We start from the raw sequence: 15649 nt of genomic DNA on the forward strand, positions 1-15649 counted from the left end.
ACGGCCCTTGCGTGTCCTGTGGACGTGCACAAACATGACCTTGTGCGTCGCTCGGAGCCTTGAGCCCATGGCCTGTGCGGTGCTCTTGCAAGACACCCTCCTGGTGTCCCCTTCGCAATGCTGTGAAGCTTGGCCCTTCCATCTCAATGCGTGGGAGTGAGAGATTGTCCCAAATGGGCGCTGGGGACACCAGGAGGCTGCCTGGCAAGAGCACCGCACAGGCCACGGGCTCAAGGCACCGAGCGACGCGTGAGACCATGACTGTGCACGTCCACAGGACAAGCAAGGGCCGTGACACTGTGCTATCGGTAGAGCTCAGAGTCGTGTCACCAACATGAAGCCACACCCAGCGCACTGTGAGGAGTTTGCTTCTGGCCAGCGACTTAGGAGCCGTCTGCCTAGAGTGGTCCTTGTCAGGCTGGAGTGCTTCCAACTCTTTGGCTCAGCAGAAGATGATCTCATGTGTCACTCGGTGCCTCGAGCTCATGGCCCGTGCGGCGCTCTTGTCAGGCACCCTCCTGGTGACCCTTCGCAATGCTGTGAAGCTTGGCCCTTCCGTCTCAATGCATGGGAGTGGGAGATTGCCCCAAATGGGTGGTGGGGACACTTCCTCTCACATACACTGCGGGGCTACAGAAGCACAGGATTCGGGGGATTCTATAAAATCCATTTGGGGACTGTGCCAAAGCCTGCGGTCTTGGGACAGCTCTGCACATGTGTGCTCACAGGTGTCCAGGTCTCTGCTCTGCCCCCTTCCTGGGCCTCCAGCTGGGCCTCTACCATCTGTCTTTGGCTAGCAGGTGGTGTCCCAACACCCATGGGACATGAGTCTCTGCATCCCCCCTAGCATTCTAATTTCCTAGGATTGGGGAGTCTGAGCCCCTGTACAGAACTCGCAGGACCCCACATATCTCAGGAGGGCCTCTGGCTTCCAGGTTCCTGGTAGCTGCACACACTGTAGACCCAGGGTCTTCACACCTGTGCTGTTGGTGCCTGGGCCTCCTGCCAGCTCAAAGGGCTGCTGCTCCCGGCGCGATTCTCTCCAGAAGGAAACAGCAGTCTGGAGAGAGCAGCATCTGTGGTCCCAGCTCCTCATGGCATCTGGGGCAGTGAGAAGGATCAGTAGGGGTGCTCAGAGTATGTGTCTTGATGGGAGCCGGAAGGCCACAGGCCACATTCTTACCCACAATTCAGCTTTGGTTTTCTACCAAGTTGATGTGCAACTTCAGTCTCTCTCTCTCTCTCTCTCTCTCTCTCTCTCTCTCTCTCTCTCTCTCTCTCTCTCTCTCTGCACTTAGTTTAGCACAGAGGTTTTAGGTAGAGCTCAATTTGCCCATTAAAGGTCTACTAAGTCTGTACACCCTGGTCTGCGATTCCAGGGCCCCGGAGCCCTCTGCATGGCAGACCTCTTGGGAAATAGCTGGACCAATTCTGAGGCAGAAGTCAGAGAAACACACTTCCTACCTATCCCTTGGAGAGCATCTCATGTCTAGTGACAGATTTATCCTCTCACTGGCATGCCCTCTGTGGATGGGTTAGACTAGCTAATGGTTGGATGGAAAGTGCCTGTGTTCTGGGGCGCAGGGGCTGGAACATGGCTGGGTAAGCAGTGTAGCCCCACAGACTGTGAGCTTGGTCAGGCCAGTGCAAACCTCCCTGGGCGTCCTGATAAGGCCAGACAAGACGTTATCTTGTTATCTACCACTTTTTTCATTTCTCACCTGTCTTACTTTTTTTGTATATTTAACACAATATGTGTGAGACCCAAAGGACTTGCAGATTCTAGGCCAGTGCAGAAGGCTGCAGATCTCTGGGTGGTCCTCCTAGCCCCGCACATTTCGCGGCCCACAGCTGCTTCCCTCTGTCTCAAGGCTGCTTTTCTGCTGCAGTCCCAAAGGCCACCTGGTGTGTCCTTTGTCCTTCGTGGGTCCAGAGATACCATCCCCATGTGGCGATGACATGCACTTTTCCTATGTCACTAGTCATTGTCCCTAGAGCTGTGACATCTCTGCCTGTCAAAGGCCAGAGTGAGTCCAAATCTCCATCCTCCTACCCAGACACCAGGATGCAGGGAATCTGAGACTCCAGCTCAGGAGAAAGAGTCTTGCCCAGGTCCTCACACCCCTGGCCTGGCATGAAGCCTCGCGGAGCACGTGGGCCCCATGGCCAGGTCCTCCAGCCGCCACAACTAAGCCTGTTGGTGTCCTCTCGGGTGCTCACCAAGCACGTGCACACGGAGTGCGGGGCGGGCCTGACGGGTTCCCGCTGGGCCTTCCCAAGCAGAAGTCTTTCTTTTTTCCATTTCTTTACTCATAATGAAGTTCAGTGTCTTCGTAAGTGAAACCTAAAAGTCCTCTTGGGGGTCTGGAGGGCTTCTCAACTGTGAAATGAAAATCTTCAGCACAGACTTGTGTATCACAGGTATGTGTTTTATGCCACAACTAAAAAGAATATCTAGACACGACTGTGATTTAGGGTTCCATATTTCAGAAGCGGTTCATACTTCCTCACTGATAAATCTCCTTCATTACACTAAGGAGTCCTACAGTACTGTGTGTCATGGTCTGGTACTTCATAATGAATGCGTGTTGTTTTCTAACTAAAGATACCATGTTGCATTCCCTCGCTGGGGCAGGCATGATTTAATTAGCAGCCCAAGCCAGTGGACACCCAGCTGGTCCACCTCGTCACATGCTGCAAGCTGAAGCCCTCCTTATGGCTGTTCAGTGAAGGGAATTATCTAGTGAGGGGTCCTTTTTCCTTTACAGCTCTGCCTTTCCTCGCCTACTCTGTGTAACTCTCAGAGCCAATGGGGCTGGAGAAGCTACCGGAGCCAGGAGTGGAGCCTGTGCCGCCCAGCCACCCGCGCAGGGTCTCCTCCCTCCGGTCTCGGGGTTCAAGGCTGGCGCTGTGGGGCACTTCGCCCTCCCTGCTGCTCTCCTGTTGCTGCAGCTCAGTCCTGCCCTGGCTGCAGCCAAGCTTGAAGCTTCTGGAGATTTCTGAAAGGTTTCAGACTGAGCACATCTTTCTGCCATGAGTTTGCAGATCTTGTCTTCTTCCGCCTGCTGGGAGGACTCTGCAGATGTTGAGGCTCTTTAGAGGACCAGCTAGAGCATCTTTCTGATGCTAATGGGGTCTCCTGTCCTTGGAGAGCATCTCATGTCTAGTGACAGATTTACCCGATCACTGGCATCCCTTCTGTGGATGGGTCAGACTAGCTAATGGTCGGATGGAAAGTGCCTGTGTTCTGAAGCACAGGGGCACAACCTTCTAAGCTTGTCTCAGCAGAGCCTTGGGAGCCACTCCGCGGAGGTGCAGCCCCTACCCACACTACAAAGGCTGGCAGGGTGCAGCCGCAGGGCGCAGTCCTGGCCCAGGAACTGCCGTTTCTCTCCTTTTGTGTGTCTTTCTTCTCTTTCTAGCAAACTCTTCTTAGGTTTTCTTTGTGTTTAAATGAACAGAAACAATGAAAAGAAAGCTTATATCTGCATAGACTAGAAGAACTAAAACTACCCCCGAGGGTGTCTACTTCCTGGTCACTGCCCAGATGGAAGCCAGGGCCCAGGCCACCCTTGATAGAGAGAAGGCTGAGGGCCGTGGTGTCAGTGCTGTTCCTTGAGGGCCTGCGCAGGGAGGGCACTGTGGGGAGGAAGGACCCCAAAGTGAGCTAGTGTCTCCCAAGTTATCCTGAATTTGTGGTCAGGAGATGTTCTCAGGCTTGAGGGCTGCAGGGAATCCCCCCTGGGGAGAGAGGGTGGGAAGTGAAGTCACATAGCTGGGCTTCCCCCATAAAGAATGTTGTGCAAGGGCAGTTTCAGGTGCTCTGCCTTGCTCACGTGCTCCTGGGGCCTGAGGGCCACAGAGCAGCAGCTCTAACCTAAGAGATGGAGTTACTTCCTGCCTCTGGGAGCTGTGGGTTGGGAGGCACCAGCACGTGGCACAGCCGCCTCCGTGGGATGGAGCTCCAGAGGGCCATTTCCAGGGCGATCCTGCTGTGCTTCCTAGCCCCAGGGCCTCGGTGTCCGCTAAAAGAGCATGCTGGGCACTGCTGCTGTGGTTCTTGTGACAGTGGGGTCTGAGAACCTTCATTCCACCTGGTGACCCAGTGAACATTAGACACTGCACTTCATCACGACTGTGACTCCAAAATCAGTCCGTGTTTGACAGTAAGCCTGGGCGCATTCATATGTTTGTTAATATTGAGGCAGCCCAGCATACTAATTTCCAAATACCAAGTACCATCTTTTTCCAAACACAGGGACAATGCTTGTGTGAACTATGAAAAGTTGTATATTTTTTCCAGGTTGTCCTGGGGCCAAAAAGCATGAGTTTCTGACAAGCGTGTTGGATGCGCTATCCACCGACATGGTCCACGCTGTCTCTGACCCTTCCTCAGCATCTGGCAGGTAGGCTGTGCTCTGGGCAAGAAGCCTGGGAAGCCCAGGACTCTGGGAAGCTCAGTCAGCCCAAGTATTAGGTATTCAAGGCTGAGGATCTTATCTGAATGTGGCAGAGCTGGAGGGAAATAGCCCCCTCACAGCCCTGTGGACTTGCCAGAGTCAAGCGTCAAATGTCTCCTCTCAGAGCTAGCAATCATTCATGTATTAAAGGACCCTGTCTGGTAGGCTTTCTGGCGCGCTCATCTCCTTAATGCTTTGTCGGCCCATGTGGCCCCCACTGCCTCTTCTGTCTGCAATGCTCAAAGGCTTTAGGTCCCCTTAGCAAAAGACCTTCCTCATTACCTTGCTGTGTTTGCTAAAGACACCTTGGGAAGGGAGGACAGTGTTCCCGAAAATGCCTCTACAGGTTAATAAATGAAATAAGGTAAACATGGTCCAGATTTCCACTTTTCTCAACACAGTCTTGGAAAGAGGATGCCTGCGTGAAAACTGGAACTCTCAGTATCAGTGCACTGCCATCTGAGAAGCAGCTGTGGTCACTGGCCACGCCAGCCGCTGGTGTCCGGGGCTGTGGCCCTGCGGCCCTGTGCCCGCACATGCCTCACTTGTTTCAGAAATGGCTGAGTTGGCCAGAAAGAGCAACGTGGGCCCAGGAAGCGTGAGGCAGGCTGAAGGTGCACCCTTCCCAGTGGCAGAAAGACACAGTCAGTGGTTGACACAGCTTCAAGGTTGGACCCAATGCCAGTCACTCTAGGGAGGTCTTACTTCGGCATTTCTTAATCTGTCAAACTTTATTTACAATCAAAGTGAAGCTCTCTAGTTACAGCTTTTTTTTTTTTTTTTTTTTTTCGGTATCAGGGATTGAACTCAGGACCCTGCGTTTGCCAGGAAAGTGCTTATTCTCTCTGAGCTATCTCCCTGGCTCCCTAGTTATAGCTTTCAATTTTTTTTTTCATGTACATCTTTCCATCTATGTACCTTCATGTATATCCCACATATCTGTGAGGAAATGGTCATGTGTAGAGCAGAAACCCATGGCTCTGGGTCACACGTGTGTGGCAATCAAGAGGGGCCTTTTGTCCTTAAGAAGGTGGCTCAGCCACTGTGATGCCTCTCCACAGCACTTGTGACCCTGAATCCCACAGGGAAGCCTTCTGCTCACTTCCTTTGCTAGGTGTCAGCATCTGCTGGGGGCACAGGGGGCAGCAGTGGGGCTCTCGGGAGGCAGCTGCGGCTTTGCTAGGCCGTGACCCAGTCCCGCCTTTCCAGGCACTCAGAACCAGACCCCAGCCACACCCTGGAGGAGAGGGTAGTGCACTGGTACTTCAGACTGCTGGACAAGAACGGCAGTGGAGACATTGGCAAGAAGGAAATCAAACCCTTCAAGAGATTCCTCCGGAAGAAATCGAAGCCCAAGAAATGCGTGAAAAAGTTTGTGGAGTACTGTGATGTCAACAGTGACCACGCCCTGTCCCTGCGTGAGCTGATGGGCTGCCTGGGTGCAGCGCAGGAGGAGGGTGCCTCGGGCCCCAGGAAGCGCCACAGTAAGTACTCTCCTCCTCCCCGCGCCCCTGCTCTTAGTGGCCCTGTGGTACCCCTCCCAGATTTCAGAGACACCTTACACCTATCTGAGGGTGCTGAGAAGTGAGTCCTGTCCCCTGGCTGCTGATCCCAAGACAGCCCTTACGATCAGCAGTAGGCCACTGGGGATTGATACCTGGTGTCCTGGTTACTCTTCTTGTTGCTAAGATAAAATAACCAAGTTCAAAGTCAGAGGCAGAAGGACTTAGTTAGCTCCCAGCTTGCAGAGGTTTCAGCCCATGATTGGCTGGTGCCAAGGCAGGGTGGCACATCGTAGAGGGCAGCAGGACATGGTGGCGGAGTACAGTGAAAGCAGCAAGAGACAGAGAGAGGGACGAGCTGCTTCCTGTCCCTTACACTGCACGCAGGCTGCCCACCCTAGGGTAGGGCAGCACATCCTTAGCCCCAGCACTGTGCTCAGAATCAGTCACACAATCCAGATTCAAGGCCTAAGGCTGCTTGAAGCTTCGGGGGACAGCTACACACAAAAGTGGTCAGAGGCATGTGGTGCCGGAAGGGCAGGAGCCAAGCGTGGCTCCTTAGCGGGGTCTTCGGGGCTCCATTTCCAGAGCTCAAGTCTCCCGGTGTGCTGTGCTTTGATTCTGGGAACTGCTGGAAATAAGTGGCCAACCCCGTGCTGGACTCCAGCTATGAATAATTCCTGCTTTCCAGGCCAGTAGCCTTGACTATTAGCAGTTGACCACTGTCCTGTATGGGCCTGGCTCAGTTAGTCGGGATCGAGGAGCAGAGATAATCCTAGGGTAGGTGGCATCCAAAGGCCTGGCGGAGACCTCCTATTGCTGACTTGTGGCTCTGATTCTGTGACAAATTCCTTGGTAAAGACACGAGGGTAGGCACATGTGTCCAGGAGCCTGTGTCATGCATGTGTGTCCTGGAGCCTGTGTCCTGTATGTGTGTCCCGGAGCCTGTGTCCTGCACATGTGTCCATCGGTCTGTGTCCAGTATGTGCGTCCTGGCGTCTGTGTCCTGCAGTGTGTCCCACAGCCTGTATCCAGCACATGTGTCCAGGAGCCTGTGCTCCAGAGCATGCTGCAGCATGTTCTCCGTGCACTCTTATGTGTGAACCTCTGAGCTGAGCTGGGCTGGGGCTCCTGAGAGGGCCCAATGATGCAGTGACGTTGACCCATTAGTGTCCCTGTCCCTAGAACTTGCTGAGACAGTCACTCAACATTATGCAGACAAACTGGGCTGGGGCTGAACCCCATGGCCGTGCGGCCCTCCTTGCCAGTCTCATGGTGAGAAGTTAGGTGAAGATGGAGCATCGTGTTCAGTTTGCTGTCTGAGGTCAATCCCTGCCGTACTGTCTACTCGTGCCAGAGCTGATGGCGGCAAGGACTGTGTGCCCCGTCACAGGGAAGAGCTGAACACGCAGTGGATGGAGACCTCTCCTGACAGCGCTGTCAGGAGAAGGAAAGTCTAAGCTAGCGTAGAATGCTGAACTGTCCTAAGCAAACGTGTCCACACTTTGTCATCTTATTTGAAAATTCTGCTCCCTTCCTCTGCGAATTCAATGAGCTATTATCTGGAAAAACTGGAAATTTGGTTAGAAAAATGAGCAGTGAGGACCTGGGTACATGTTAAGTTGATATTCCAAGTTTTTCATTTCCCTCGTAGGATTTTTCAAACATGTTTTCTACATTTTTATTTCTTAGTTTTATTTATTTATTTAGTTTTAATCCTAGTTTTTGTGTGTGTGTGTGTGTGTGTGTTTTAGGACAGGGTCTACAGGGTCTTACTATGTAGATCTGACTAGTAGTTATTCTCTTGTTTTCAGCCTCCCAAGTGCTGGGACTACAGGTGCACCCCACCATGCCCATTCGATTTCTCAGTTTTATGATCAGTTGGTTTTTTCCTATTCTGTATAACTTTAAAAGGGTTGAAAGTCAGTAAAACCTAAATATTCAGGAAGATAAGTTTTGACATATAAAACATCCAAATTAATATCAACTTCTTTTGTTTTCTGTATTTTTGCTAATTAACCAAGGTAAGTATTTTATTCTGAAAAGTAAGAAATTGAGTGAAGGGCATACACAACTTGTGGCCATTTATTCTGTTTCAAAATTTTCTACACATATACCGACTTTGTAAAGAAGTTAACTCTTTTTCACTATAACTCATCTTGAGTCTGCCATGACTGTTAATTACTAGAAAGACGGACAGTGGTAACTGAGCAACAGAAAGTCCCAGGTAGCTGATCAGACCAGCTGGCATAGACTACGTTTGAAGTATCACTCTAGGAGTATTTAAATTTGAATCTTTGGCCTAATTTTCCTTTGCAAAAGTGTCTTGACACGTACATCATTAAAACCTGTGTGAAAATAGCTGTTCTTTAGTACTTTTGCCTCTGGCTGGCTGTGCTTAGATTGAACCTTTTCACATAGCGTTTCTATTTGTCCAACTAGAAAGAGCTGCTACAAGAAGGCAGCATAGAGCAGGCCAACTGCAGGGCTTGCTCGGTAGATTTTTGTCGATAGCTGCGTGTCCACAGTCAGCGGAAACACTGGGCAAGCCAGCGTCTTCTCCACCTTCCGCACGCCATCTGGACACTGTCGAGGCAACAGGAAACGGGTGCTACCCTGGATCTCCAGGCTCACAGCCTAGTGTAGAAGCAAGACGAGGGTTGGGCAAGACCGCCCAGTGCCCAGGGTGACCGGGTGTGGAGGAGGGACGAGGGGGTGCACCGGGACACCTGGATCAGCTGGGGTGAGCAAGCGCAGATGAGCCAGAAGGGGCGGGCGCATGTGTGCAGGCGCTGAGTGGTGCTCAGCGAGCCTGAGGCTGGAGTCAAAGTGGACAAGACCCAGAAGACCCTGGCTGGGGCCCTGGGCGAGAGGCTGTGGAAGGCTGGGTAGGAAGGACTCGTCCAGGTGCGCTTTGAAGGCGTCAAGACCGGAAGGGCTGAAAGAGGGTGGTGCGGAGGGGTATGCAGGGCCTTGGGAGTGGGGTTGGCTTGCAGGGGCGGGCCTGTGCCTGTGGAGCTCGGGGGGTGGCCAGCGCACGTGCTGTTGGTGGTGCATGTCGGAGCCAGCAGGGCGGTGACGCCGGGAGTTTGCCCTGAGCAGTTCAGAGCCAGCAGCCCTGTCCTGGAAATGGAGCAGGAGAGACAGAAGTTTTCAGCACCAAGCTAGAGACCCAAGCGTGAGGGCAAGTCGCCCTCCCAGCACTCGAGGAGGCTGAGGCAGAAAAACAACTATGAGCTCAGCCTGGCAGCCAAGGGAGATCCTGTGTCAAAAATATTGAATAAAATGAAATTTTAAAAGGGCTGGGATGTAGCCCAGTGTGAATGAAGGCCCTGGGTTTAATCTCCAGTATAATATCAATCAATCAATCAATCAATCAATCAATCAATCAATCAATCAGTGGTAGCATCCAGTTTGTCCTGTTCCTTTGGGACTGAAGAAGCCGAAAGCAGAGAGTGATCTGGTCTCAGCCCTGCCCTGTGGGCACGTGCACTTGAAGACCTCTGAGAGCCCCTGAAGTGCAGAGGAAGGAGGTGAAGCCCAAGGCACCAGAGCTCAGGGTGGGCGGAGGCCAGCGGAAACCAGAGGCACGAGGAGCAAAGCATTCTGGAATCCCACAGAAGGGGAAGCTAGCCACCTGCTGGAAGGGCACAGAGCAAAGGCCAGGAGCCCAGGAAGCAGTGAGGGAGGGGCGCCCTGAGGGGTCTCATTGCAGGAGACAAAGGACACAGAGGCCCCAACACTCCCACAGATCAAACAGTAACTCTCCCTCAGCTTCCGTTTTCCTGAAAAATTTAGGTAAAACCACTCAGAATTGAGCATGCTGATTAGCCCTAATTTTAATATAGAAGAGTGTGTGGGTTGGCATGTGGCTCAAGTCCCCCCGCTGTCTGTCATGGAACAGAATCCACCCCCTCGGGAGCTGCGAAGGTCCTAGAAGATCTTTCCTTGGTTAGTGGGTCTGCCCTCAGAATTGGGGCAAACTGAAGCAGCTTTCCAAGATGGACAAGAGATGTCGGATCGCTTGAAAACGCTTGCACTGTGACTTTCACAATCCACTACGCCTAAGTATAAGGTAGAAAAAGAGGTGTACAGATGCAGAGAGAGAGAGAGGTGTATATTTAGTGTGAACAAGGCTGCAATAGACGACACCCCTCAGGTGGCCAGATCCCCTTTCTGAAGTCAGTGTATCTGTCATTAAATGAAGGCATTTGATGTGTAACGGTGTCTGTTTCCTCCCCAGCCCCCAGAGGCAATGCTGAAGGCACTGCTAGTAGACAGGTGAGTGTACTCCTGTGCTAGCCTGGCAAGCTAGCGGGTGTGCTTACAGGCAGCGCACATGCAGAGTGACCGCACTGGAGGGGACGGCACCTTCCTGGAGAGGCGGCCTGCCCTGGTGGCCCCAGAACCGACTACTGCCCTGCCCAATCCTACTGATACTGCCGTTTTTAGCAGTGGCTGTGCTGATTTCTCACATCTCAAGAGGTGGGAGGAACAGGACATGCTCTGGGGGACCCAAGGACACCCTTCCTTCTAGTGCTCCGGGTAAGACAGGTGCTCAGCTCCCGCGATGTTTCTGCTCTGGGCTGTGTGTGATAAACATGGGTTGTGTTTCTCTGTCCACAACTCTCTAGGTGCAACTAGAGGACACAGCTGTGGTGTCTCTCCAAGAGTCCACGCTAAGGCCTAAATGAGAGCATTTTCCAGGAGATGAGCAAGCGTAGACTCTGTCCCTGCCTCAGAGCCCAGCAAAGCCTCCTTTCTTTCTGACCTGGAGTCAATTTGTTATTTACTTTGTCTGCACCTGTTTGATGTCAGCATCATGGCGTTCCCTAAGGCAGCCCCTGGTTTTGTTGTGGGTTTTAAGTGGGGACCTCCAACACGTACACCTTGGATGTAATTTAAAACCGTTTTATTTGGGAAAGATGTGCGATTCATTTTCCTTTGTTCAGCAGATGTTTATGGTTTTAACTTTTTAAATCCCTCTGCAAATCACTTACACTTGAAAACGCAGCTGGCCTGAAAGCAATTAGCAGCTGTGAACAAAGACTTCCTAAGGGTTGTTTTCGTTAGATAATGACAACTATGGCACACGTGGGCTCCACTCAATTATACATAAACTCCTCAGCCTCTTCTGAAGGGGGACTCCAGAGTGGGCTCTGCAGCTTCCCCTAAGGTGCCTGGATGCAGCAGCCTCCGCTGTGGCGAAGATCTGCATGGCTCTTAACCAGGGTGGCCGCTGCAACCACTGTCCCTGAGGACAGGCTGCAACTTGCTGGTGGCAGCAGGACTGAGGACCTAATAGTGCTCTGAAAAGTAACATGATCAGTCACCAGGGACCATCGTGATGTGTGCCACAGGCTCACTTGGAGTAAGGTGAGCTGTCCTCCTTGGTCCCTGGCCGGAAGAGGTCAGAGCCGTGCAATGAAGCAGATCCTGGTGTGGTCTAACCATCTTTAATAGCCGATGGGCTGTCTTTACTCATAACTGATTACAACAAAACTTTCACTTAGACTAGGAGTTAACACACCTCGCTTCAAACCCCTTCAGTCTTTACTAAGGGAAATGAAAGCCAACCCAGAAACTGCCTAAACTTTAAAGTTAAATTATATTGAATAATAAGACAGGAGAGTGGGTCAACTTATGGTGTAGCAATGGATGCCCTTGGAAAACGAAGTCTAGGAAATTGTATGTTGCTTTCCCTTTCCATTTTAAATTGCTTTTAATTGGAAGTTAGGGCTCTGAATTATACTGAGAGATCAATAATGTAGTAAACACACTTTTCATGTTGCATTTGTTCTTAGGTAAAGTAGTACGTGGAAAAGATGAAAAGGAGAATTAAAAAATCTACTGTGCCTTTTTCAAATTTGAAGCATAAATTAGATTACAAAACCATTTTTGTGTAATGAACTCCAGGTTGGAGGAGATGCTGCAGAGCAGTTAATGTGTAGTGAATTTCCAGTATTTGAAGGAAACGCTAATTTTCTCAATAGATGCCTTTTCCTGGTATTTTTAATTATTTCAAGGAAGAAAGTGTGAAGAATGTCTTCGTGCATCCCTGCAGCTCAGGCACCTCTCCTTCCTGTCCATTTCCACATACTGCTTTCCCGGCGGCATCCTTCCCGGAAGCCGGCCGCAGAGCTCGCAGGTGGTGGCGCACATTCCTAACCTGAGTCTCTTCGTCTCGTTTGCAGCCCAGGAGGCAAGGATGAGCCGCTCCCGTACGCAAGGCATCTCCTAGACATGTGGGAACCTCCCTCACCAAAGAGCAATTAAAAACCAAAACCAAAAGCATATAGTATTTGCACTTTGTACTTTAAATGTAAATTCACATTGTAGAAATGAGATATTTAAACAGACTGTTTTAATCTGTGAAAATGGAAGGCTGGCTTCAGAAGATTAATCACATACAATGTATGTGCCCTCCCTCGACCTTCACAAGCTGTGCTGGTGGAGACGCCTCTGAGTGCCTTCGAGCTGCACTTCTGCCTGACCCTGTCGGCTGCAGACTCCTTCTCCTGGAAGGAGCAGTCGCCGCCCTCTGCACCTGCCCTGTGTTGTTGCGTCCGCTTGCCCCGCTTGGGTAACTCCTGTAATGTCAGCTTGTAGCATGCCGCAGTTACTGTGCACAGGTTGGCCTGTTTCTTGGGATTGTGTGTTTGTTCTGTTTGGCTTCTCAGAAATCCCTCACACCTAGAATCACACAACCACTAACTACCAGTGTTCAGGGCAGCCAGGGCCCTGGTAGAAGGCATTTCATATACTTCATGTGTCCTCTTCCGGCACTGTAAGCCTGGCTTTGGGCTGCATTACCCAGGCTCCTGCTGAGGGCTCACACCCCACAGGCCTCCAGCTGAGGAAAGCGAGTCTGAGTCCAACCTGCCTGAGCAGGCAGAGCTGGTTTAGTCCTCTAGGCTCACCACGTAGCCACCTGCTTTTCTCTCCCGTGTGGCTGTCCCATCCCCCTGTGGCCTGCCCCAGCCCACTGAAAGGGAAAGCCATGCCCTGAGTAAACTGCAGTCTCCCTAGAGAAAGCAGCAGCAGCCCAGTTTTGCAGAGTGCTCTGTACTTCAGGGACAAGAGGACTCGCCCGCCTGTGGTGAGACTGCGCCATGCACCTGTGAGTGGAGGCTCAGAGCAGGACAGTCACCCTGAGCAGCAGGACAGGGGCTGGCGAGCCCTCGCAGGCCCTGCAGAACACTGGAGGATAGCCGGAGCTCTGCTCCGAGCTGGTGGCCATCTCCACGTGAGCTTTTGGTGGGAAACACCTCCGTGGCCTCCCGTCTCCCAACAGCGTCACGCAGGTGACATCCGTGGATCTTTGTGAAGGTATTTTTTGAGGCTGTGTGCTTAGTTTGGCCATGCAGAGAGAGGCAGAAGTCAAGCCTTTGGGGCCCTAAACCAGTTACATGTCAGTGCTGTCCAAGAGTAGGTATGATCTTAAGTGTTTTGGATAATCTTTTATATTTCTAAACTTTGAATTTAATCATTCTTCTTAGGTTAAAATAAAGTATGCTATCAAAACTGTGTTTAGTCTTTTTTTTTTTTTTTTTTCAGCTGAGCACATAGTTTTGTGTTTGTCTGATTGTGAATGCGCCTGCTCCCGGGAGGTGAAGATGGGACCCGGGCAGAGGTCAGCCCGCGCCCTCTCCCTGCCTGGGAGGCTGTGCACTTTCTGCTGAGTCCACGGCCTGCTTGCTTCTCAGTTTCCTCCTCCGCAGAGTGTGGGTGTGGGTAGGAGCGTCCTGGGGCAGACTGAGAGCTGCCAGAACCTGGCACCCAGGACCCACCCTTGCCATGTGAGGGGGCCCCCATCACCCAGGAGCGGCTGGTGCAGCCCTGCTTTGGGATTTGCCTGTGTTTTGCTGTGCTTTGGTGCAAGACAGAGACACATGAAGGCTTTCATTTTAATACATGCTTTTCACTAAGTCATACAACGGAGGACCTTGAGGGTGACATTTAGTGCGCCCAGTCCCCAGCCTGTGCACCCTGTATCCCAGCCTTGGCTTGGTCCTTCTTGGGTTTCTCTGCAGCAGCTTGTTTTTGTCTTTTATTCATTTGGCTCATTCATTAAAAGCAAAGGCTGGGCTGTCCCGTCTGAGTGATACGGCAAATGAAAAGCCACATATGTACTAAGGAGACTTCAAAGGGCTGGGAGCCTTTCCACAGTACAGAGCCGTAGATCACGAAGCTAAAATACAGAGGAGTCCCCCAATTTGGCAGGAAACAAGTGCAATATGAGGAGGCCTGGAAGGGAAGGAAACTCACTTTTCAATAAGGAAGTTAGAAAATGGACAAGAAACCACCCCCCCCCAACCCCATTCCTTAAAATCCACTCTGGTGAGCGTAACAGACAGCAGAGATGCGAAAGAGGGCTTCTGTGTAGCCGTGCCCTCAGCCCTGGGGGGTTTGTGCTGAGATGCGAGCCATAGAAAACAGCTAATTGTCCACACTTCCGGCACAGGAAGAGGCCCCACTTCACCCACACTAGGAGTGGCAGCTTTTTAGCCACCTGTGCCCTCTGGGGTTCGCTACGTCCTCCAGGCTGGTCTCTTCCCACACCCACAGCTCAGGAAAGGAGGATTCACTTGCAAGTCCGTCACAGCACTGCTGATGACAGTGGCTCAGGGAAGACTTTTCCAGGAGGAAAGGGACTTGGGGGGGGAGGACGGCCACCAGCAAGTGCTCCTCGGAGGTGGTGGAGGTACACTGGCCTTGAAGGGAGCTGGGCAGGACAGAATCCAAGAGGCTGGAGAGCAGTGGAGGGGTGGGGAATGGGAGGACCCTGGAGGGGAAGCAGCAGCCATCGCAAGGCCTCGGCGCCGAGGACGACAGCTACAATCTGGAGCTGCAGCCTGTGTCCCTGATGACTGGGGCAGGGCTGTCCTGCTGGAGCCTCTCTCCAGCATGTCCCCCTTCTCCTGTTTGCAGAGGCTCCTGCACCCTTGTCAAGTACCTCTATGTGGGAGCATTTTGGAAGCCCATTAAGGGGCTCACAAATCCTATTCACAAAGGTCACACCTGGAGTTTTGCTTATGTTTGGGAGGTGGAAGGTGTCAAAGCTTTGGAATTGATGTACTGAAATGACTGATGTGATCATAAACTGGCAGGGGGAAAACCAAATGCAAGCAACAAAGGTAGCGGAGAAAAATAGTGAGCATTCACACAAAGCCAAATTCAGGGCACTGGGATGGTTGTGGTGGTGGTGGTGGTGATGAAGACGGCATGAATGATGGAGGTGGTGATGAGGGGATGGTGGTCATGATGGAGGGGAAGAGCATGACGGAGATGGTGATGAGGAGGCTGATGATGGTGGTGGGGCGGACAAAGATGGTTTTCGCCCAAATACCACACTCCATCACATGGACCAAAATTTGAAAATCGCTTGACTCATTGGTCATGAAGCCATTTTAAATATTTCTTTCATCTAGAAAGTTGTGCTCAATGTCTTTTACCTTAGTGCTGCAGACAAGCCACTCTGAAACTTGGGGACAACAAGACTTGTTTATTCTTGCTCTTGCCTGTGCGTGTTGTCTAAGTTGGCCAGCTACTCGGGGCTTCCCAGCCCTGGCCCTGGCGTAACGAGGCGCCCACCATTATGAACACAGAGCTGCGGGTCAGGGACATCTGCATCACATGAGTTTGAATCTCACCCTTAGGGGCATGTGGAGGACATGGAAGCTTCAG

At 51.8% G+C, this 15649-nt stretch overlaps 1 protein-coding gene across 1 annotated transcript in view; it reads left to right on the forward strand.

The window, feature by feature from the left end:
* The window catches only part of Smoc2 (SPARC related modular calcium binding 2), a 140748-nt gene extending 127258 nt beyond the window's left edge, over positions 1 to 13490 (forward strand). The window contains exons 12-15 of the mRNA XM_023711939.1: positions 4304 to 4406; positions 5670 to 5944; positions 10206 to 10243; positions 12157 to 13490. Coding sequence (XP_023567707.1) covers positions 4304 to 4406; positions 5670 to 5944; positions 10206 to 10243; positions 12157 to 12174 — 434 coding nt within the window. The 3' untranslated portion in view covers positions 12175 to 13490. The remainder of the gene's footprint in view (positions 1 to 4303; positions 4407 to 5669; positions 5945 to 10205; positions 10244 to 12156) is intronic.
* The last annotated feature ends 2159 nt before the right edge of the window (positions 13491 to 15649 follow it).

Source organism: Octodon degus, unplaced genomic scaffold (assembly GCF_000260255.1).
Source record: "Octodon degus isolate 3935 unplaced genomic scaffold, OctDeg1.0 scaffold00022, whole genome shotgun sequence".
Taxonomy (NCBI): domain Eukaryota; kingdom Metazoa; phylum Chordata; class Mammalia; order Rodentia; family Octodontidae; genus Octodon; species Octodon degus.